This window comes from Erinaceus europaeus, chromosome 21, assembly GCF_950295315.1.
Source record: "Erinaceus europaeus chromosome 21, mEriEur2.1, whole genome shotgun sequence".
NCBI classification, from domain to species: domain Eukaryota; kingdom Metazoa; phylum Chordata; class Mammalia; order Eulipotyphla; family Erinaceidae; genus Erinaceus; species Erinaceus europaeus.
In genome coordinates, this window is record NC_080182.1 from 3,677,777 (window position 1) to 3,702,683 (window position 24,907).

Sequence of the window (24,907 nt, forward strand, 5' to 3'; positions counted from 1 at the left end):
GCATAGAGCCCCAGTGACAACCTTGGTGGCAAAAGAGAAAGAAGAGGGGGTGGGGGGGGGGTGGGGGAGGCAGGCAGCGAGAGGGAAGACACCACACTACCACTCCACCATCTATGGAATTCCCCTGGTGCTGTCGTGTTGCTCCATGCGGTGCCTGGGCCTGAAGCCAGGGCTCTATGTATATCCTGCAAGGATTTCCCCCACTGGCCACTCCCACAGGGTAGAAGAATCAGCCTCTCCCCACCTCCCCCATACATCCTTCTACCTGGAACAGAATCTTTCACTTACACTTTCCCCCCTTCCTATGTAGTACTGGAGAATAAACTTTAAACAAGGACCTCTTGAGGGGGGCCGGGTGGTAAGCACACCTGACTGAGCGCACACATCACAGTGCACAAGGACCCAGGTTCAGGCCCCGGCCCCCACCTGCATAGGGGAAGCTTCTCAAGCAATGAGGCAGTGTGGCAGCTGTCTCTCTCTCTCTCCTCTCTCTCTCTCTCACCCTCCCTTCTCAACTTCTCTGTCTCTATCTGAAATAAACAAATGAAATGTTTAAAAAAAAGAAAATGAAAAACAAGGACCTCCTGAATGTGTGATACTACTGACCTATCATCCGGGCCCAATTTTTCATCTACATTTTTTTTTTTTTTTAAGAAAGAGAGGGAGGGGAGGGAGACACTGCCGACGACTAAGGCACCACTCCACCACCCACGGGGCTGGCCTGCCGGCATCTCTAGTGCTGTCACATGGTGCCGGGAATGGAGGCGAGTCTCCTACATGGTCAGGCATGTGCTCCCCTTGCTCCCACTCACTGTTCTCTGACGGCATGTCTGTCTCTTTCCTTGTTCCGCGGTTCTTAGAAGCAGGAGCTAGGTCTGTGTCATTCTCCCTTGGCCCGCCCCTCACGCAGACCCAACGCACAGTGATTCTCATACGGTGCCTGCTGTCGGAAACGCTAGAGCTGTGCAGGGCAAAATAAGGCCTCCAGTGTTAACAACACGCGCACTAGACTGACTTCAAGTAGATCCGACACAAGAAACATTTGGTGGTCCTGACCCCCTTCAGAGACCGGATCTGACAGTCTGGGGATGAGGCCCCGCCACCTGGGTTTCCACAGCCTCCCCATGCTCAGTGTGGGTAGAGTCTCCTGTTTTCTCCCACTTTATGTTCCCCACAGCATGTAGCTGCCTCCTCCTCCTCCTCCTCCTCCTCCTCCTCGTTATTATAACTGTGCTTCTTCTCACCGTCCTTTATAGACAAGCAAACAGGCTCATGGAAGTTTCTGGTCTAATCAAGAGAGAGGCCAATACACAAGTAAAGTCATGTGAGAGACTGAGATCTAAGATGCAAGGCCTGAGCTGTGCTCACCAGGGAACAGAATGGGAGAAAGAGGAAGAGGGCCCTCCTCCCACACCTGCAGGAACAACCCCCCCCCCCACCCACCCACCCAGAACTCTCCAAGCAGCCAGGGACAACTCACTCCATCATTTTCACACTCGTGCTTATCAAAGCGAGAAAAATCAGCACATTAAAAAAAACATTTCTAACAAAGATGCAGTACTGGAGTGGACGTCAACCTATTACAGAACAGAGCCGGTGAGGAGCTGGCCTCCTGTGTGGAAAACACATCATTTACCCCAAGTTTCTCATGTCACCCCCTCCAGTCATGCATCACTGCTGCCCACAGACATTCCCACCAAACTTCCTCTTCTCACATACTCCCACTGAATTAAAAAAAAAAATTTTAAAACCTCCCTTCACACTTTCTCTCAAATATTTGCAGATAATTAATTCACTGTTAATCAGTTACAAGTGGTTCTTTTCTACTCTGTAAATAAAGAGGTGGCAGCCTTGCCTCCAGCCCCAGCAAGTGTATTTCTAAGGATGCCTGGGGACAGAAGTAGGGGACTGCCTTGGCTGGTGTAGAGGGTGACCTTGCTGGCAGTCCCCTGGAACCTCCCATCCACAGGCAATCCGGGTAGGACGGGGGAGCCCAACCCACCTTCCTGGCCACACCGCTGCTCTGGCTGGTGCGGGAGACCAAAGGGTTTCCAGTGAGTCACCGTGAGCAGCTGGTGACCAAGGGACTGCCAGCTTGGTTGTTTCCGGCTATATTTAGAACGCCACAGAAAATCCCTCCTCGGGTGGGGTGTTCCCACCTGTGCACTGGTCCCAGCAGCCCCTGCTTCTGCCTGCCTGGCACCCCAGTTCTGAGTCACCTGCTGGTCCTGCCTGCTTCCCAAAGCCCGTTACTCCTCAGTGATAGGCCCTCCACCGGCAGCTCCTAGTGTCCAAAGGGACTGGAGCCCTGAGCCCTGCTCCCTCCCAGTCCTGCCACTGCTAACCTTTGGGGTCCAGCTAATCCGCGATGTGAGTGTGTGGTACTGGGTGTCTGCACCTGGCCCACACGACCCGCTGGGCCTCAGCGGAGGCTCTCCACCTGGGCGCCATCTTGGAGTCACTGAGGTGGTTTATGGACCTGGCCCAGAGCACTGCTCAGTGCTGGTGACTGGTGCCAGGGAGGAACCCAGGACTGTTCACATGCAAGTCCTGTACACTGCTGCTGTGCCCCTCCCTGCCCCTCGCCAGGGTTCTGATGCCCCATCACATCAAAGGCCAAAGAAATCTCTATAGAGAGGGGGCCCACTGGGCAGCAGTAACCTGGATTATGCGGCAGCAGGGAATGAACCCCAGGCCTCGTGCGTGTGCATACCACGGAGCCAATTTTTGATCTGATTTTTAGAGAGCGAGAGATAACACAGCACTGCCTCAATGTTCATGTAGTACCGGGCATTGAACCCAGGGCCTCACAACACAGTGCTTATGCTCTGCCAGGTGAGCGATCTCCTGGTTCCTCACCGGTATTTTTCAAATCTTCCCAATTTCTGTCTTATTTATTTTTTATATTTATTTATTCCCTTTTTGTTGCCCTGGTTGCTTTAATGTTATAGTTATTATTGTTGTTGTTATTGATGTCGTCATTGTTGGCTAGGACAGAGAAAAATAAGAGAGAGGAGGGGAAGACAGAGAGGGGGAGAGAAAGACAGACACCTGCAGACCTGCTTCACTGCCTGTGAAGAGACTCCCCTGCAGGTAGGGAGCCAGGGGCTCGAACCAGGATCCTTGTGTCAGTCTTTGCGCTTTGCGCCACGTGCACTTAACCCGCTGCGCTACCGCTTAACTCCCCAGACTTCTGTTTTATTTTATTTTATTACCACCAGGGCTGTCTCTGCAGACTCAGGGGCAGCTCTCCGGGTATCTGAGGCACAGCCTGTGACTCCCCTGCTCCAAGCCCCATCCACACCCCTGTCAAGTCCCCCTCGCAGCTGCCCCTCCCCACTCTGTGAGGCCCTGACTCAGACCGCCAGCCGGCCCCCACTCTGTGAGGCCCTGACCCCAAGGAGGTGACCTGGCAGCACCCTGCGAATGTGGACACTTCCTTGCGGCGGCTCTGCTGAGCGTGCTGCTGCTGTTCTGCTCTGACCAGGATTCTGGGCCAGGTGCTTCTTCCCTCATTCCACACACGCTGAAGCCTCAACTCCCTGCTTGGCCCTGGGCTGCTCGTAGCAGATGAGAAGGTTGGGGAGCTACAGAGAGGAGCCACACAATGCAGTCAGACTGTCAGAAGGAAGGCGACTCGGAGGGAAAGTGCTGGACCGGCATGTGGGGGCCCCTGGCTCAGGCCCTGGCACCAAGTCCTAAAGTGCAGTATTCTGCTATTCATCAATCATTTGATCTTTTTTTTTTAAATGTCTAACAATTTCAAGTCTTTGTGTCCTGGGATCTTATAGCCTCTACCACAAGAGCCTAGCCATGCTGAGAGAGACCAGGTCTGAGCGCCGACACATCAGTGATGAGGAGATAGCACAAAGCTGTCCAGTTTCGGGGGGGGGGTGGAGGCAGGTCCCTCTGCCACTGAGGTAATGATGACCATGTCCACGCGCATCTCCCAGCCCAAGCCAGCGGGCGACCACGAGTTTTACTCTTTACACCTCTCGCCAATGCCAACAGGGGCCACTGCAGTTCATCTCATGGAGGGCAGAGGTGGTGGCTGAATACCACAGAACAGTGACGCGGGGGCGAGCTGCCACACCCAAAGTCGCAGCAGAGAGGGGCTCTCTTAACCGGTACGCCTGGCGGCTGTGGTGTGGCACAGGAGACGGCCACCAGTCACTCTGTCTCTCTCCTTCCTAATCGCGGCCCCACTTCACCTGCATCAACAAATGGACCCTCAGCAGGCTCTACCTCCCTGCCTCCTTGGCTTCAGGGGGAGCCACTGCAGGAACCTGCTGGGGAGATCTGAGGGAGGCCAGCTTTCCTCCTGTGAGCCCGGCCCTTCCTCTGTTGCTTCCCATGCCTCCTTCCTGTCTCAGATTTTGTGCAGAGTGCGATAGAAGCTGACACTCTTTGTTTAGCTACTGTGGTCCCGTTGCCAGGGCATGCCATCAACTGTCTGCTAAGCGGCTCCTATGCTTGGGTGCAGCGAGAATGAGCTCCTATGCTGCACAGCCTCCTGGGGGGTGGTGATGTCAGATGTCCCGAGGGCTTAGAGATCCTGTCCAGTGGCACTGCGCTCAGAGGCTGGCACGCGGTCGGCAGGCACCCAGTAAGTGATGTTAATCTCAGTTCTCACTACCGGCACTCATTTCACACCCATGAGGCCACCCTGCAAAACTCCAGTGTGAAACCAGGGAACAAAGTAAAAGGAGGCCCTTACTGGCACCTTTTGCTGCACCCCAGCCCACCAAGCATGCTAGCCAGATGGCCACAGTCATGGCTTCAAGAAGCAGGTCTGCAGGTGTCTATCTTTCTCTCCCCCTCTCTGTCTTCCCCTCCTCTCTCCATTTCTCTCTGTCCTATCCAACAATGATGACATCAACAACAACAACAATAATAACTACAACAAAACAACAAGGGCAACAAAAGGGAAAGTAAATAATAAACACACACACACACACACACACACACACACACACACACACACACACACAATGGGCTCATGTCTTGAATAAAATACCTCCTTTGGGCATTTTCCAGAAAGATTTCCAAAGACTTGCTGGAAGAAAGTAATAGATCAAGTCAGGCAGAAGTTGAAAAACAAGATCAGAAAAGAAAACACAAGTAGAACCTGGACTGGAATTGGAGTATTGCACCAAATTAAAAGACTCTGGGGTGGGGGTGGAGGGGAGAGAATACAGATCCAAGAAGGATGACAGAGGACCTAGTGGGAATTGTATTGTCATATGGAAAACTGGGAAATGTTATGCATGTACAAACTATTGTATTTACTGTTGAATGTAAACCATTAATTCCCCAATAAAGAAAAAAAAAAAAACACTAGATCAAAGCATTTAACACTGGTGGACATAAACACTGGGCCCAGACAACACAGCAGACAGCCCTGCCCCAGCCTTAGATGCTATTCTGGAACACCAAGAGTGACTGATTCCTTTTCTTCTTTAGCACTTAAAGAGATGCCTTTGAATTTTGTTTTCCAAAGCCAGACTGAGGCACCACAGTTGCCTGCCTCCACAGACTTGCCCTTGGGGCCCTTGTATGACAACTGACACCAAGATTCAAAACAGATACTTGCAATTCTGCTCTGAACAGTCTTTTTTTTTTTTTTTTTTGAGAGAGAACCCCCTCCCCACCCCCGACACCCCACAGACGGGGACCATGGGATTGAACCTGGGTCCTTGCACACTTTAACATGAGTGCTTAGCCACTGCCCCAGCGCCTGGCCCCTAGTTCTGCTCATTGGTGTTTGGCATTGGCATCCTACAGGTATCCCCCACTCTCTGAAAGCAGCGTTCCTCTGAAGCCTCTCACAGACTGTAGTGGCATAAAGCAAAGGTGTCAATACTGTTAACTTACATGGGGAAATTCTGAGCATTCCCAGGTCCCTAAACCAATTATACTAAATAATTTTTAAAACCTCAATGTCACAAAGTCAAAGCAGGAATGACACCACCCTGTCTTTGTTACGTATTCGCCAGGCAAGGGACTTGGCAGGGTCACTCCTGCTGTTCCGCCCACAGTGTCTCTAGGATGCTTACTACATAACCACGCTGACGCTCTTTTCACCTTTTGTCTTAAAAGTGAGGAAGTCGGGCCATAGTGCAGCGGGTTAAGTGCAGGTGGTGCAAAGCACAAGGATTGGGGTAAGGATCCCAGTTCAAGCCCCCAGTTCCCCACCTTTAGGGGAGTCGCTTCACAGGTGGTGAAGCAGGTCTGCAGGTGTCTGTCTTTCCCTCCCCCCCTCTGTCTTCCCCTCCTCTCTCCATTTCTCTCTGTCCTATCCAACAACGATGACATCATTAACAGCAACAGTAATAACTACAATGATTTTTTAAAAAAGGACAACAAAAGGGAAAAATTTAAAAAAAAAAAAGCGAAAGTATCTGGAAGACCAGGTGCTAGCTCAGCTGTCAGGGCACTTCACCACGCACAGGGACCCAGGTTCAAGACCCCAGTCACGACATGGGAGCATCTGCAGAGGAGAAGCCTCACGAGTGGTGGACCAATGCTGTGGAACCTCTCCTCTCTCTGTTTCCCTCTGCTTCTCTGTCTCTCACCCTCTAAGAGAGAGCGAGAGCGACTGCTAAGAGTATGGTAGAACCATGCAGGCTTGAAGCTTTGCCTCAGAAAAGTTCTGGTTCTGGTGGCAAAAACAAAACCAAAACCAAAACCCTCCCCAAACCAAAAGGATTTCTTTGAATTTTTTTTTTTTGCAACTAAAAAAAAAAAAAAAAAACCCAGGTGCTGACATAGGTTTTCTGAGAAAGTCAAATGGTAGAATACAAACTTTAAGAATGCAGAAAATACCTATACAGACTTTTCTTTCAGAATATCCCTTTTGTTTAGCTGGAAGATGATGTTGATAACCACAACAGTCATTTATTGGTTTGTTTATTATTTTCCATCAGGGCTACTGCCTGGTGGCCATCCATCTCTTTCTTTTTCCCCTTTTTAAAAATTTTTTAAAAAATTATTTTCCCTTTTGCTGCCCTTGTTTTATTGTTGTTGCTGATGTCGTCGTTGTTGGATAGGACAGAGAGAAATGGAGAGAGGAGGGGAAGACAGAGAGGGGGAGAGAAAGACAGACACCTGCAGACCTGCTTCATCGCCTGTGAAGCGACTCCCCTGCAGGTGGGGAGCCGGGGGCTCGAACCAGGATACTTACACCGGTCCTTGAGCTTTGCGACCTGCGCTTAACCCGCTGCGCTACCACCGGACCCCCGCTTTTTTCCTTTTAACAGAGAGAAGTTGAGAGGGAAGGGGGATATGGAGATGGAGAAACAGAGATGGCGGCGCAGCTGGCTGAGCACACATGTAACGAGGCTCAGTGACCCGGGTTCAAGTCCCCATTCCCCGCATGCAGGGGGAAAGCTTTGAGAGTGGTGAAGCAGTGTTGCGGGTATCTGTTTCTCTCCCTCTTTATCACCCCCTTCTCCCTTCTGATTTCTATCGCTAACCAATAAATAAATATAAAAAAATTAAAACGGCGGGGAAGAGAAAGAAACCCGCAGCCTTGCTTCGTCATCACGCACGAAGCTTCCTCTCTGCGGGTGGCGACCAGGAGCCTGAACCTGGGATCTTAAAGCACGATGATGTGTGCTCAGCCAGGTGCGCCGCCTTCCAGGCCCACATTCCTGTTTGTTAATGAGACATGAAGAAACGAACTCAGGGTCACACACAGACATGAAGCCACTGAGCAGACTCCCAGTCTCGGTATTTTTATTCTGTTTTATTTAAAGGGGGAGGGGAGAGGGAGAGAGAGAGCTATGAGCAGAAAGACAGAGAGAAAGAGGAGAGACCACCTCAGTGGTCACTTCCATCAGGAACGGCATCACAGGCTCTCTTGCAGCCCTTCCCAGAACCTTGGCCTCACCATACAGCAGCAAAGGTAGGGACTGCCCCCACTCTCCGAAAGGAGGCTGGGTCTCCTGCTCTGCCGCTCAGGGAAGACTGGTCCTGAAGTGAGTGTAGCCTGCAGTGTTCCCAGTTGTGACCATGCGCCAGCTCAGACCAATAGAGACTCAGAGGTTACATAGGCTCTTATGCTAATATATATATATATATATATATATATATATGCCCTGATCAGGTACATGAGGTAAATAAAGTTAATTTAATCCACAGAATGGGAGCTACTCTCTGCCCTAACCCAACTTTCTAGCCCTTTTCTCTACTCTGACACCATCTTCTCAGACAGTATTTTTGTCCACCTCCATGTTAGCTCTCAGACTCAAGCAAACACTACGATAGTCCTGGGCCCTTAAGAACTTGCCTGGAATGGACTTCCTAGCTTCTTTCCACCCTGAGCTCCCTATTCTCATCTGCTCCACTCCTACTTTTTGTTTCCTGTTCATTAATCATTTTGCCCTGCTTTGTATCTTGCTGCCTTTCAGCCAACAAGTTGCAGACTCTATCATGACTCCATCCTGACTTCCCTGGGTAGATGACCTCACCACTGTGTGCTGGAACCTCACTGCTTCAGAGCTCTACCCCACTAGGGAAAGACAGAAATGTGCTGGGGGTATGGATCAACCTGCCAGCGCCCATGTCCAGTGGAGAAGCAATTACAGAAGTCATACTTCCACCCCCAAAATAATTTCGGTCCATACTCCCAGTGGGGGAGAAATGATAGGGGGGAGACGACCAGAGTTCTCTGAACTCCAGCTCCACCAGGACCCGGAGAGAGAGGAGGAAGAAAGGGAGAACATCTGGATGTAGTAATAGGTGTATGTGTGACTTGGAAAGGAAGAGAAGATAGGACTCCAGCCGACCCCCCCCCCCCAAAAAAAAAGAGGCCAAATCTATACAAATACAGATAGATCATCGTACCAATAATAGTTAATTCATATCTGCAGCCTTGGGAGAACTGCTGCAGCTAACAATGGAGGGACTGGGAATGCAGAACTCTGGTGGTAGGAACAGGGCAGAGTTGTATCCCTGTTATCTTGTAATTTTGTAAATCAATATTAATTCACTAATGAAAATTATAAAGAGGAGAGATACCTAAATAACACTCTTGTCAACCTTGGACCTTCCCCAGTGTAGGAACATGCTATTCCTGTGAAGTGCTGGGACCCGAGCCCGGGGCCTTGAACATAGTAGGGAGCATGTTCTATTGAGTGAGCAACCTCTCAAGCCCTGCAGTATGTTTTCGTAGAGATGAATGCAATAGGAAATAAGTTCTTCCTCTCTTAGACCTCTACACAGAGCAAAAAATGCCAGAATTAATAATGATACAGTTCCCATAGTGACGTTGAGGATAATCCCCAAGTACTAGTTCACAAATATTACTGGGACCATCAGCAAAGCACTAGAGAACATTAACAACCATAATTAGAAAGCACTCAGTCAATATTCACATTACAAGGACACTCACACATATCTGGTTGGGGGAAAAGGGAAAAAGGACTCTTAGTAGGCCAGATCTGCAGTTTTATGCACAAAATGCCCCAGGAAGCTTCGATCCCCGGCAGGACTGCTCTCTCTGCTTAGATACGGTGTTCACTCTCTTTTATGAAGAGCCCCGGGTGCCATCACAGCAGCTCTCCTCTCCCTCGTTTCAGAAGCCTCATTTAATTATCTATGTTCAAATTAGGAAGAAAAAAAAATGGAAGCAACATCCCTGGATCTAGGCCAGGATGATAGATTTCTCCATGGAAATCTGTGGGGAAATCGCCTTGTTCCCTCACAGGGAACTCTTCCTTTTTGAGATGGTTCAGTGCAGAGAGATCTAAAACGGACATCTGTGCATGCATGGGCAATGCCACAAGATGACTAAGGAACTACCTAGCCAACTAGGTACTGAATATTGCATTTGGAGGACCGCTGCAGGCTGTTTCTTGATGGAGATTCAAAGACTCAGCCTGTGTGTGTGTCCACATGTGTGCTTGCATGGATGTAGCTGTGTCTGTTTTGGGGTATTCTTGTAGTTGACACAGCCTCTTAACTGTTCTGCTGGTTGGAAATTCTTTGTAAGCCTCTGTGGTTAACTGGGTTGAAGCTGTCTTTGCACTGACTACACCACATCCATTTGAAATCCCTTGGGGGAAAAAACCAGGGCCCGCTTTGTACAGAAAGCACTTTATCAAATATAAGAGGGTTACTTGGCCTGGGGCAGGTTTCTACACAAACAGAGTCTGCCTTTGGTATTTTCAATTGGGGTTTCTTATCACCCTGTATTCAATTCAGACTCGAGAGAAAGTGCTGGCCAGACATATTTTTTTCTTTGGTTCATATCACTGCCTCTTTCTTTTTTCTAAGAAACAGCTCATGAGAATGCCTTCCACCAGGAATCAGCAGTGCAATGCAGAGAAAGAGAGACGGTGGTGGTGTCGGGCCTGGGCCCTGCCCAGGGGGCCTGGGGGGTACTCACCGTGGTCGTGGGCAAACACCAGCAGCTCCAGCCCCACCAGCATCTGAGCCAGCTCGTCGTAACGGCCGCAGTGCTCCCCGGCTCCGTGGGACACAAAGATGAGGGCCCTGTGGGTGTGAGAGGAAGGCCGGGTCAGTCATGCAGCACCCTGGGCAGCACTGAGCTTCCGGGACACCAGCAGTGCCTCAGAGACTGGACTGTGGGCTAAATGTGTTCTTCCAGAAAAAGACATTAGCTGCTACAATGCTCAGCTCCAGGCTCACCGGGAAAGGAGACCAAAGCCTGGCTCTCTATGACTCTCACACAGGCTGAAAGAGACAGTAGGTCACTTGGAAAACAGTAATAACACAGGGTCTCCTGGGGCAGGAAGGGTTGTGAGGGTCCCTGGAGTCAATTTATGTCAACTTTGCAGACAAAGAGCTGGTACACCATTCAGGGGTCCTAAGCCTGCTGCCCACGTGGGCCAGGCACAGCCAGTGGGGGATTCTGTCTTGGCCACTCCGTCAAGGGACAGGCAAGGGACTCCACAAGTCATCTGGGTCCAGTCAGAGCTGACCCTCGCTTTGGCCAAGGTAGACAGAAGGCATTCTTGTTTTCCCCTAGACCGGAAGTAGAGGAGGCTCCAGCTGCCTCACCAAAGCTGGCGATGCGGGAGGGTCCACAAGGCTTACTGGTGTTCTCTGAGCCCTGAAGCCAGTGCCTCTCTGCCCCACCTTCTGTTGTGCTGATGAGGTCCTTGGCCTTGCTGTCACTTACCATTAGAAGAGTTCTGGCAAACTGCTCTTCCCATTTCTGTGTGGGCTCATTCTACTTCTGTACCCGTGCTCCCACAGGCTGCTGGAATCTGTATTCTGTGCCTGCCTTTTCCCTCATCCCCTCTTTCTCCATCTGGCATACTCCTCCCCACCCTTCAAGACCCAGTCTTGAGGTTCCTTTTCTCCAAGACAGATTTCACAGCCCCCAAAGGTGCTGGTAAGTCTCCTTCCTCCTCTTCTTGGGTTCTGTAGCACTTTATAACCTCCTCTGTTATAACCGGGCAACAGCTACTTCCTGCAGGCCTCTGCCACATTGTAACTATTTTTTTTTTTATTGAAATACCAGGGAGTGAACCCAAGACTTTGCATATGTGTAATACCAATGCTGAGCTCTGACCCAACTTTTTTCCTGCTTTGATTTCTTGGGGAGAAAGGGAGAAAAAGACACCCAGAGAGGAAGGACATCATAGCACTGCTCCGTCTTCCATGGAGCAGCCCCTGATGCTGTCCACAGGCCTCCCAGGTACTGCTGAGGCTTGAACCCCAGACCTCATGCGTAGCCAGGTGTGTGCTCTCCCAGCTCAGTCATCTCCTCCCTCCCTGCTATAATTTTCTTGAGGATTAGTAATGGCTAGCAGAGTTGTGAGCAAATGCAGTCTGAATGGATGGATGGATGAATGAATGGATGGATGGATGAATGAATGGATAGATGGATGGATGGATGAATGAATGAATGAACGAATGGGGAATATTGTAAGGTTTTAAAATAAATGGCTGTTTTTCAAACTTACAATCGCTGAGAGGGCAGAACCAGGAGCTGGAAGCTGTGCTTAGCTGGGCACTCTGGCACTCTGGTAGCCTTCAGTGAGGAGTGACCCCTCTGGGGCATAAGCAATAACCCCCACTGAACTATGACTTATCCCACAGTCTCCAAAGCTGAAGAGGAGTCTCACATTGGACGAAGTCAGAATTAGCATCCCAGAGGGTGGGGCCATATAAAGGCACATAGTTCTTAGTTATGTCAAGACTCATATTCTCAGCGTGAGAACCATCATGGCAGTCTGCGGCTACTTTGCTCAGCCTCTTACTTGCCCAATCTTCTGCTCTCTCCTCCACTTCAAGGTCAGTTCAGGAGGCCAGGAGCCATGTCCACTGTGCTGCCGGGAGGAACGGAGAGCTGTACCCCAGTACTGGCTTAGCAGGGACTAGTACATGTGTTGGGCAAATAGATAAACACTTGGCCAAAGGTCCCTGTCCTTTGTCTCCCTCCTTGCTGCCAAGCCACACAGGGCAGCCAGGGTGGTGCTGACTTGTTTCTCAACCTCCTGTTTTATCCTCCACGCAATGTACAAAGCAGCAGCCTCGCCTCATTTTCCAACAGTGCCTTTGGCATCTGTCCTCCCTGCCTTATGCCCAAACAGAAGAGAAACGTCTCCCACCCTCTTCAGCGCAATGTGGAATGCCCGGCCACCTCCGCCCAGGATGTCACCTTGGCAAGTGACACCTCCCACCCTGACACTTTTGGAGGAGGAGGTCTGTTGATGGAATTTCTCTTAGTGATTGGGGAGCATGGCTGGCGCCTCTAGACAGGCAGCAGCATGCCCCATTTGCAGAAAGAGGCTGCTCTAAGCACTTTAGCATTCTCTGGGGCTGTGGCAGCTGCTGCACTGACCCTGCCAGTGACATGAAGGCAGAGGGACAAGTGATCAAGGAGTCCTGCTGAGGACTCCAGGGATTCACTTAGTGTCCGAGGGAACACACGACATTGTCGCCACTATTGGAGTAGCTGCTGACTGCTCTGACTCTGGAGAGACTTCTAAACAAACCCCTCTGAGCACACGCTGGAGTCACCCAGAGAGTTTTCGAAGTTACAGAGTGGGTCCCACCCGCTGAGGCGCCTTCTCTGTGCACAGGGTGCGTGCGGCTGGAGCTGATGCCACATGGAACCTACCAGCAGTGAGAAGGCAGCCATCTTGGCAGAGAAACTGACAGCCCTGAGGGCCTGCTGGGTAAACCACGAGCTATCTCTGCAGAGCTGGCAGGAGTCATTCCTGGAGCAGTTAAACAGGTCCATCTGCCACCACAGGTAGCCGAGGGAGGCGGGCACCCGCAGGCTCAGGCGGACGTGAAGACCGTGGGTCTCACCTGGGTCTCTGCAGGAGCCGCTGCAGTAAGAGGGTTTCTTTTTTTTTTTTTAATATTTATTTTTTGTATTTATTCCCTTTTGTTGCCCTTGTTGTTTTATTGTTGTAGTTATTATTGTTGTTGTCGTTGTTGGATAGGACAGAGAGAAATGGAGAGAGGAGGGGAAGACAGAGAGGAGATAAAGACAGACACCTGCAGACCTGCTTCACCACCTGTGAAGCGACTCCCCTGCAGGTGGGGAGCCGGGGTTCGAACCTGGATCCTTATGCCGGTCCTTGTGCTTTGCGCCACCTGCGCTTAACCCGCTGCGCTACAGCCCGACTCCCAGTAAGAGGGTTTCTTAAGGCTTCCAGGACTCAGCTTTGGCCTGGACCCTAATTCTGAGCAATTCATCTCCCCTCCCCCATTCTCACACTTAGTGTTCCCAGGACTAGAGCACTTTGCAGAATCTGTGCGGCAAAGTGAGAATCCAATCACATGACTCCCGGCTGGCTGTAAAACCTCCGGAGACTTCCCGCTGCCACAGTACAAAGCCTGCTGCCTCTGTGCGCGCCCCCTGGCTCCCCCCACCCCCCCCCTCTGCCTGGCTGCGGAACCCTGGGGCTCCTCTCCGGTACTCAGCTATGCCAGTCAGGGTGTGCTGAGGGTCCTGACCTGCCCACCCCACCACGTTGGCCAGTTTCCCTGGTGTAAAGGCTCTCACCAGCACTGACTTCTGATTTTTACTTGTTTGTTCATTAGAAGAGACAGAGAGAAATCAGGAGGGAAGGGGGGAGATAGAGAGGGAGAGAGCGAGAGACACCTGCAGCACTGCTTCACCACTGCTGAAGCTTGGCCCTCGCAGTGAGGGCTTGAGTCCAGGTTCTCGGCACTGTGACACGTGCACTCAGCTGGGTGTGCCAATTCTCAACCCGACTTCCAGTTCCTAATGTGATGTCACTGAATACAGAGCTGGGAAGTGGTGTCCCCAACAGATTCTTGGACCAAGTCAGCTCCAGAGCACAACTGGGCAAGCTTATTTCCACCGGAGCCTCTGCATTCACTTACCGAGACTTCTGCTGGGGAGCCTCTCCCCCTCCCCCCACCAAAGTTCAGCATGCTTGTTAGGCATTCGGGCTTCAGGCCATCTCTGTTTCCGCGGAAGCAGTCTTTCTAATACTCATCAGGACCTAGTATCATGTACCCACTGATCCATCTCCTGTTTTCCTCCTCTAATCAGAATGTGACTTCTCATTAACGTCGTTTCACTGCTTTATCCTCAGCCGAGAAAACGGCTGGCTTAGCGTGGCTCTGCTGCTGGGCCGGATGACGTCCGGGCTCAGAGCTTGCGCCCACGGCAGGGGTCTCAGGAAGCTGGCCTATGTCCCACCTGCCAGAACACCCTACAATATCCACCTGTTCTAGGGGCATCCAGCCGACTGCTTATGTCCCATCAGTGGTCCGACCCGAAGTCAGGCTGTCTCCAGCTGCCTCTACTCTGCCCCTCTACCCCCAGCTCCCAGTCCTGCCCAGCCCCACCCTCTTGCTGCCACCCCCAGTGTGTGCTTTGAGGGAAGGGGAGCCCCCCACCCCCAAGTGTGATAGGACTTCCACATTCACCACTGGGAGCTGGCTGCCGCCTGGACACTTCTCCTTTGATTAAATTTCTGCTCTGAAAACACACAGCACCAAGGAACCCAGGGGTGGAGTAAATAAATGAACACAGTTGCCAGGCGGATGTGAACAGAGAGCAGACGACATGGATGGCCTGACCCTCAGAGTCACTAGGTGTGACCCAGGCCCAGCTGCTTGGTGGCTCTGAGTTTGCACGCACAGCACGGCGGCCACAGGACTCCCACTTTGCTTTGCTTGATAGTCTAGAAGTGCTGACTCACCCCACCCCAGGCCGCGCGGGAGCTGAGACAGAAACGGCAGGATCCCTGCTCTCACACCACTATGACAGTCCAGCAAGAAAGAAGACCGCTCAGCAGAAAATACCCATGTAGCACCAGGGAGACAGCTCAGATCCAGAGCACAAGACGTGCATGCCTGGGGCCCCAGGCTCCACTCCCAGCACTGTCACATGCCACAGCTAAGCAGTGCTCTGGTCTTTCCTCTCATAAAAATAAACATAGCTTTGGGAAAAATAAGACAAGTGATGTGAGAGAGTCCATGAAAACAGAACCCACAGGAGTCTTGGTGAGAAGCCTCTTAGAGTGTTTGAGGTGAGGACAGAGGGCTGAGAAAGAAATGCAGTTCTTGGGCGTGGGTGAGCTGTCCAGCTGCAGGGTACTGCCTGGGTAACATGGATGCCCCTGTCCCACGCATAGGGAGAAGGCCAGAGTGCCCAGGAGACTGCTTGGAGGAGAAGGGGCCTTAGACTCGGGGTAGAAAGGATGGCACCGCGCCAGCAGGGCCCTCACACAGGGCTACAGGGAGATAGGGGCACCGTGTCGGTCAAGGGACCTGCCCAGCCTGGCTTATTGCAAGGTGCCAAGAGAAGCTGTGCCTGTCCCCCTCCATGGACCATTCTGCAGCCCTGACATAGAAGAGTGGCAGAGACTTAGCAGACAAGGCATTACCCACAGCAGCAGAGATCAGGTTGCAGAAGAGGTTGGCAAGATCTTTTTCCTGGAACTTCACGGCCGCAGTCAGTTGGGAGCCGGTCATTCTGGGAGAAGGCAGGGAGTAGCAGAGGGGGAGGCCCAGCCCTGGGAGCAGATGGCCTGCTTGGCACCCAGCCCTGGGAGTGGGGGCAGGGAGGGAGGCAGCTCCCAATAAAGAATATGCAGCCCTGGAGAGGGACAAGCTGCAGACCTTCTCAGAATGTGTAAACCAGGACTGCCTGATCCCGGCTCAGGTTGGATGAAGTGGAATTTCCTCTCCATCGACATTAATCAGCTTTCCCTTTCTTCCACTGTCTGTTGGGTGTGTGAGTGGTTAGCATCCTTAGCTCTCAACTCTCTCACGTGGGAAGTGGGGCATGAATCCAAACACCGCCAGCAGTGTTGTGAGGTCAAGGAGCAAATGTGCTAGAATGTGGAGGCTCCAGCCTGGTATAAAGTGCTCTGAGACCGTCTGCCAGGAAGCCCCCTTCTCTGGCCTAGCGGGTCCACTTGTACTGGTTGATGTGCTAGCCTGGGTGAGCTGCCTCATGGATCTCCTGTGGGCCTCAGTCTCCTCGCCTGTGGAATGGAGACACTGCCCCTCCTACTGGGGTTTTGAGATGAAGTGAGAATGTGTGTGACCACATACATGCTGAAGGGCTCTGCTGCTCTGGGCTGAGGCCTCTGCCTCCAACACCACTTTGTTGAGGCCTTTTCACATATCCACAAAACTCAGCCCGCCCAGGAGTGTGGGCAGGAAACAGGCCAGCATCCACCAGGGCCCTGAAGGTTGGATGAGGGCTGGCATGAATGGGATTTGCTTCTACTCAGCAATGCCATCTTTCCCCTGCAGGACCTGAACTTGACTGGGACCTGCTCTCAGTCCTGCACACTTGTGGGGATGGGGATGGAGCATCTCTGCTGTGGGGAGGGGGAGATTAAATGAGCACTTACTATGACCTGCCACTGAGCAGAACTAGGCTTCATTGAAGGGATCATGGGAGGGTCAGCTGTCAAAATGGCTGCTTGTTTGCCTCAGAGAAGACCAAAAGGCTGGCCAGGGAGGCATCAACAATAGCATCCATGCACAAGGCTCTCACTGGGCTCGTTCTCTGGTCCTACATACAAAAAGGAGAGTTCAGACTCATGAAAGTTCTGACGTTCAATCCACAGCACCCCCAGGAGCCAGAGGTTAGTGGTGTTCTTGTAAAGGCCAAGTCAGCTGGGCTCCAAACCTCCTAGCTATATGCCCTCTGGCCAGTTGTGTAACCTCTCTGGGCCTCACTTTTCTCATCATGCAAAGGGGGGGGAGACAACGGCAGTGCCCCTCACAGGATGGCCTTGAGGGTTAAGTGAGTTAACACACCCCACAAGCAGTAGACCCATATCTGGCCAAAGCAAACAGCAGCTGTTAGCACGGGCTATTATGTAACGCCTGACTCGGCACCAAGCCTTCCACTGGGTTATTTTCCGTAAATTCTCTCAATCGGTCTTCACAAAGACCCTGGGAGAGAGGCCTTATTGATCTGTTTTCACCAATGAGACATCTATCTCTCGTTCCCGCCCTGTAATCTCCAGCCCCTGCCCCACTTCTATTTCCATCCCCCCTGCAGGAACCCTGCCAACCCAGACCTCCCAGAGCTCTGGGAGAGGCCGGCAAACAGTTAATTCTGGAGCCAGTGCACTTGTGCTCACCCCTGGAAGAGAGGGGTCCGACTCAGTCTCACAAACCCTCTCACAGCCCCAGTGACAGCCGTGGAGTCTTTTTATTTGTTTATTTTTTTAGGTCATAGGATTTGACAATCGGGAGCTTGGCGGCTGTGGATGGGGAAGCGGGCCATCCAGCTGCCCGTGTGCTGCTCCCAGAGGTACACCCTCAGGCCCTCTGCTTTTCTTTTGTTAGATCTGTTTGTTTTTCCTTTGTAAAAGAGGTAGTGGGGTGGGAGGGGAAGGGAGAGAGAGAGAGAGAGAGAGAGAGAGAGAGAGAGAGAGACCCAAGCACTGCTGGACTCTGGTTTATGGCTGGCTGAGGGTCAGGCCTGGGGCCTCTGTAGCCTCAGGCAGGCAAATCCTTTGATCCTAGTGCTACCTCCCTGACTTCTCCTTTTTTTATTTGGAGCTTTTTTTTAAAGTGTTTTTTTTTAAATGATCTTTATTTATTGGATAGAGACAGCCAGAAATAGAGAGGGAAGGGGGTGATATAGAGGGAAAGAGAGACACCTGCAGCACTGCTTCACCACCCACAAAGCTTTCCCCCTACAAGTGGAGGCTGGGGGCTCAAACCCAGGTCCTTGCACATTGGAATATGTGCGCTCAACCAGGTGTGCTACTGCCCAGTCCCTTTCCTTTTTTTTTTTTTTTTTTCCTAAAGAGAGAAAGTGAGAGGGTAAGGAAGAGAGGGAGAGACGGACACCACAGCACCCACCATTCTGCCATCCACAGAGCTCCTCTCGTGCTGGCATGGCAGACCCTGGATCTGGGTCCCACGCACAATAAATGAGGTGTGTGTTCAGCTAGGTGAGCTGTCTTCTGGCGCATGACTCTGCAACTTGGGTGCTCTGTGACTGAACGGTAAGAGGAAGAGGCCTTGCCTCAGTGCAGGCTCACGGGTGGCCTGCAGCCCTTTGGCCTCGGCCGGCTCATCCCTCTGGCCTTCTGCCCTGGCCGTCCTGTCCCCCACCGACCAAACAGCAGCCCGCGGTTTCTAGAAAGCGCCGCCTCTGTCCATTCCGCACAGGCCGCCCTTGCTCTCTCTGGCCTGTGAAGTCTTTTCCCGTCCTTCTGGGGCCTCTGTGGCGCTGTGTCCACACGGCTTTCACCCGGCACTGATACGGATCTTCTGACAAGCAGACCACGAGCTTCTGAGGACAAGTGCTGTGTTCTCTCTGCTCGTCAGGAAGCGTGGCTGTGGCTCCACTGATGCTAAGTGAGCCAAGAAATGGACTGACTCGGAACACAGAGACAACCCCAGGAGCACCCCTGGAGGCCTACTGCCCACCTCCACAGCCCCCCCCCCCACTCTGCAGCCACCCACTTTCACACTACGTCCCTCTTGGCTTTGCCTGACTAGAGGACCCCCCCCCCCCATGATCCGTGTTAGACACAGAGCCTCCCACCCAGCCATCTGGACTGTCCCTGAGCCCAAAGGGAGGGGAGAATGGGGACAGACAGGGCATGGCAGGGCTCTGTGAAGCGAGGTGCACGGAAGCAGACTGGTCGTGAGAAGGAGCAAAGCGGAGCAGGTTTAGGAAAGGAACCAGGCCCCAGAGGCCCTGGATGCGGAGAAGGAAGTGTTGGTAACAGCAGCCTAGACTGTGAGAGGCAGAGGGATGCCTCTGAGACTGGAACGGAAATTCCAGACCCACGAATATAGTAGGAACTAGACTAGTTATCTCTGACCCAACCCAGACTTAGGGCTGTTCTTAGAAAGGAAGGATCCTGATCTAGAGAGAGCAGAAGCCCTAACAGTTTGTAACAGGCCACAGAGAAAGAGGGCGCAATCTTGTCTCATTTCCTGTAACTGGGAAAACACACAACCCAAGGCCCCAAGCAGTTCTGCACCTAGCACATTCCTCATGTGTTGTTGTCTCTTGTCAAATTGTCTATATTGGGTCATCATAAAGAACACCAGAACATAGAAGGTGGGGGCTAGGCCAAGCCAAGACGGCATCCGATAAAGGTCACTGCCAGCAAGTAAAGCAGCCGTGGTCACACCGAGAAAGAGTGAGAATACTGAGGTGAGTTACGGGGCCGTCTGCAGAGGGAGAGGGCTCCTGCAGCTCCTCTCTGACCTTGAGCCCTGGATACCGTGGGCAGGGGCTCATCTCTGTGCCATATCTGTAAGGTGGGTACCATGACAGCACCTGCCTCCCGGCATGGTGAGGAATGTGTGGCCGATGGGAAGTACTGAGCTCAGGGCCCAGCGGCGAGCGAGGCCTTGAGCCACGTGAGCTGATGTGAGCTCACCAGGTGAGACCAAGGAGACCTTTGCCATCAGGCGTCTACTTATCAATTAGGACACAGGCACAGAAGTGGTCAGCACTTAGCCCAAACCCCATGTGTGCCAAGCTCTGGAATCTCTGGTGCTAGGCCCCTCGACCCTAGCCAGCACGTTCAGTCTCCCCTCATGGACCACTCTGCCCTCACGATCATCTCACGGGAGAGAGAAATGTTGAAGGTCTGTTTTCTGGAAGCTATGATGGCTGTGAATGGCATCTGTGGGGGCGCTGGAAGCTATGATGGCTGTGAATGGCATCTGTGGGGGCGGGGGTCACAGAAAACATGAGTGGTCCCCCAGTGGACTGGAGGATACCTACTGACTCTGTTCTTCAATCCTTAAATAAAGGGATTTGGTTTCTAAGAAATTCTTTATTTGGGATCGGGCAGATAGGTCAGCCTGGTAGAGTATAGGACGTACATGCCTCTGAGGCTCTAAAGGTCGCAGATTCAATCCCCACACCACTTCGTGCCAGAGTTGAGCTGTGCTCTGGTTCCCTCTCTTCCTCTCCCTCTCTTTTTTCCCCTCTTCTCCCTCTCCCTGTCCTCCATTTTCTCTCTCATAATAAAAAAACGAATGCTTAAAAATAGGATACAGTGACTTATCTAATGAAAGAGAGAAAAGAGATAAGAAGGAATATCACTCTAGCATAAGCAGTGACAGAGCTTAGGCTCAGGCTCTCTCACATGCAAGTCCTGTACTCTACCACTGAGCCCTCTCCCTGGACACTCTCCATTCATTCTATTCTCAACGATGCACGAAACTCACCATGTGCCATCTAAGAAGCCTATGGGTGATTTAACGCAGCTGCCCCCTCCCCTGCTGTCCCCTCTCCCCCAACTCAGCCTCATGCTCCAGTCCTCTTGTCACCTTCTCCAGGAGCCTGGCCTTCTTCTTCCCTCCACACGGTTGGACTCACCCCGTGGCCCAATGTGGGGACAAGAATACCCCTCTTGCTCCAATGTGACTCAGTGGTCACAACTAACCAAGGCCTGGTCCTGCAAGACACCTCTCTGGACAGCACTGCTGGGCCCAAATGCATGCCAGGATGAGGCAGTGGGCACCTAGTGGGGCCCCTTCCTCTTTTTAAAATATTTGCTTATTCTCTTTTTGTTGCCCTTTTTTTATTGTTGTAGTTATTTTTGTTGTTGTTATTGATGTCGTTGTTGGATAGGACAGAGAGAAATGGAGAGAGGAGGGGAAGACAGAGAGGGGGAAAGAAAGACAGACACCTGCAGGCTTGCTTCACCGCCAGTGAAGCGACTCCCCTGCAGGTGGGGAGCCGGGGGTTTGAACCGGGATCCTTACACCGGTCCTTGGGTTTTGCGCCATGTGCGTTTAACCTGCTGCACAGCCGCCCAACTTTCCACCTTCCTCTTGATAGAAGTATATGCCCCTCCCCCCCAATGCTCCCAGAAGTAGAAGAAAAGCCAGAGTGGAGGCCACTAAGCATCTGTCAACTTCCCTCAAGTTCTGAGCTTTATCTTTCAGTATCAGTCTCCTTCTGGATCGTCAGGGAGGTCAGAACCCTCAAAATTCCTCCTGTATACCCTGCCTGTCACAGGCACCAGGTAGCCAACCTGTAACCTTTCTCTTTTCCCTTTTTGTCTGTGAGCGACTCTGATTTCAGAGTGCTCAGAAGAACAGCAGCCTCCAGGGTAGCCACGGCCCAGCCACGGGGCAGATTTCACATGCCAGCTACTCCACTCGTGCTCCTGCTGGAAGTACCTTTGCCTTAGTGACACCGCTGTGCAAAGGCAGGTGCATTTTTACCTGTGGAGTGAGCTGCTTTATCTATACCGTGCTGCTGCACGGGCTCTTGGCTAGCCAGCACCTGATTCCCTCCCTGGGCCAGCAACAGGACCCTCAATATCAGCCTGGGCCCCTTGTCCCCATACTGACCTCAAGAAGCCAGAAGGTACTTCCTTATCTTTGATGGACATCGTGTGTGTGTGTGTGTGTGTGTGTGTGTGTGTGTGTGTGTGTGTGTGTGTGTGTTGCAACTTGTTTCTATTTGCTTTGGTTCTAAAGTCAGGGAGGAGGTGGCGGAGAAGGAGGAGTTTGGGGCCCTCTGCTGTGACAGGCATCACACTCTGGGGGGTCACTCAGAAGGTCCAAGTCTGTGTCGCCCCCTCTCTGTCTAGAGATATGGATCCAACTTTAAGTGACATATATTGAATTACCCCCATGACTCTATCATTATCTCGCAGACCAGTAATACAGCAGAAAAGCATGGCTGCAGCCCAAAATATGAATCTAGAAGGTGTCACAGGTTAGAACAAGCGGAGTAGTGAAAGCTGTGGGGCTGTGGACAAGGGGCAAGCTTTAAAAATCAGCTCTATGCCAATTTGCTTGCCTAAGATGCAGGTTCAACCCCTGGCATCACCTTATGTCAATGCTGAGAAGTACTCTGGTCTCTCCCCATAATAAGCCTTTTAAAAAAATCAGCTCTACAGTGGCCGGGTGGTGGCACACTTAGTTGAGTGCACACATCATGCACAAGGACCCAGATTTAAGCTCCCGGTCCCCATCTGCAAGAGGAGGGAAGCTTCATGAGTGGTGAAGCAGGGCTGCAGGTATCTCTCTGTCTCTCTCCCTCTCTATCTTCCTCTCCCCTCTCGATTTCTCTCTGTCTCTATCCAATAAATAAGTAAATACATAAAACATATATTTTAAGAAATCATCTCTACCTGGCACCTTATGTTCCCATGGTTGACATTTAAGAAAGTCTTTCAGTGGCAAGGTTTTTTGAAGTTCGACCAGCAGTGTTCTCAAAATATCCAGCATCACGCCCACCACGTGGCTCCCTGTTGCCTTTGCACACACGAGACTGTATAAGTCGAGTCATTTGGGCATGTGCCGAGGGCTGTTTGACTTTGGAAGATGGCTCCAGACCACCTCCTCCTGGTCCGTTACCTCCTGCGTTTCTGGTCTGTGTCCCTGGAGCTTTATATACTTGTCCCACACAGAGGAGGCACACTGAGGCCACAGTGGACTGGAACCTAATCCCTCCCAGAGGCCAGGACTTGAAACAGGTCTCCTTGGAAGCTGTGAAGGTGGCTGTCTGCTTGTCTGTATCTCAAGGAATTCTCCATCCCCCTGGCTGCAGCCAGATGGGACTTTCCCTGGTGTCAACACCAGAGGTCCAGAGGCTCCCAGCAGACACACAGGGAAATGAGAGTGGAAGGGGGCAGGTGACAGCATGGCAGCCTCCCTGAACTGCAGCTGGCTCAACAGCTCTCACTGCCAGGATCAAGTCTAGGTTTCTGGCCCACCTCTGTCTAGAGAAGCAGGAAAGAACCCACTTGGCAGATGTGCATCAGCTGAATGGCTGCAAAGGGCCCTGTCACTACTTAGAAGAACTCCCAATAAACCAGTCAATAAAGCATTAGAAAAATAGATTATGTAAGTGTAGATTATATTTTGTGTGTGTGTGTGTGTGTGTGTGTGTGTGTGTGTGTGTGTGTGTGTGTAATCCAGTTAAAAATTTCTGACAATGGAGACCTGGATATAGATCAGGAGGTAGGGCATATGTCTTGCTGTGCATGAGGTCCTGAATTTGAGCCCCTGTACCACATGGAAGCACGATGGACAGCAACCAAGGGACCTCTATGGATGGTGGCATGGTGCTTTGGTGCCTCTCCTCTCTCATCAAAGGAAAGGACAGAACATTGTGCAGCAAGGCTGCTCAGCAGTGTTGTGCTGTGAGAGGTCCTGGAATCATTCCCTAGAGCCACAGAAGACCCAATGACACTGGCGCCTTTCAGATGCCTCTGTGTGCCTCTTGTTGGGCTAAACACACTCTCCCTCTGTAACTGGAAAAGCCCTGGGCCCTATAGGATATTTTCAGATGTCAACTTCCTCCTGCTCTCCTTACTGGTTATTCTTACTTCATAAATCCTGACTCTGGGTCTTGCCAGAAGCTACTGAAGAGTCTCTAAACATCACCTCAAGTAGACAATTCCTATGGTTCTTCAGAAGGAAATCCTTCTCGGCTAACTAAGCTTTCTGAACTTCAGGTGACTGAAAATATATTTTGTTTATCCTTTCAGGAGAAGAGCAGGCCCTATTGAGTATCCGAAACTGAGGAGGAGATGGTGGGGAATCCTGCCCCAAAATTTTCAGTCCACATGAAGTAAAAAGTTTAGGATTACTTTATGCATCTACTAAGAATGACACCTAGGAGGGGAATTTCTGAGGTAGAAAAAGCAGGCTACCAAATCTCTACATATGTAATAGCTTTAAAACTGCGCCACCTACACACATAATCTACCTATGTTTCAAAAAAGAATATGGGTCACTGTGAAAGAATGGAAAAATACAAGAATACAAGCAAGCATAACTAAGAATAAGACCCATCCACAATTTCATAATGCGAAGATGATGATACATTTCCTCCCAGGTTCTTCTTTTCCATATGTGTACAATTTCCTTGCAATTATTTACAATTTAAGTCCCAGCCTGCAATTATAACTTACAACTGTAATTATAAATCTATAGCTCTAATCACACTGTATGTTCTATTTTGATTCTGGGGTTGATTCCTTGACATTTTTTTCTACATTTCTCACTTAAGCAGCACTAACACCTATTTTGTGAAATGTGGCAAGAGGGGACACGTGGGAAAATTTCTGGTACAGTGCCCAGCACCTGGGGTATCTAGCAAAAAAAAAAAAAAGGACTGGATGACAAACTCAAAGCACTTGGACCACATCTCTGGGGAAGGGGGGGGGGGCTGAACTCAGAGCAGACATGACTAGTGAGTCCTGGCTCTCAGTTTTGAGCTCCAGGAAAGCTCTGCCGCTCACAGCACCACACTTCCCACAGCCACGTCTAGTATGCCTGCCTCGAGTTTATGGGGACATGGTCTGGAGAAGGAGGACTGGCTGAGTAGCTTCAATGACCAACATCTCCTCCCTGAATGAAGTCACCCACACTTTGAACATCAGATGGTTTGCATTCCATGAATCTGTAGCTGGATCTGTTACCCTCAGCCCGGGCCTTCGCTAAAAGGCACTTGGGCTGCCCAGATCGG

The 24,907-nt window shown here is 51.3% G+C and overlaps 1 protein-coding gene across 5 annotated transcripts in view; it reads right to left on the reverse strand.

The window, feature by feature from the left end:
- MGLL (monoglyceride lipase) overlaps positions 1–24,907 on the reverse strand; it is a 125,123-nt gene that overhangs the window by 70,817 nt on the left and 29,399 nt on the right. For all 5 annotated transcript variants that reach the window (XM_060180285.1, XM_060180286.1, XM_060180284.1 and 2 more), the window contains exon 3: positions 10,391–10,497. In XM_060180285.1, the coding sequence (XP_060036268.1) occupies positions 10,391–10,497 (107 nt within the window). The remainder of the gene's footprint in view (positions 1–10,390; positions 10,498–24,907) is intronic.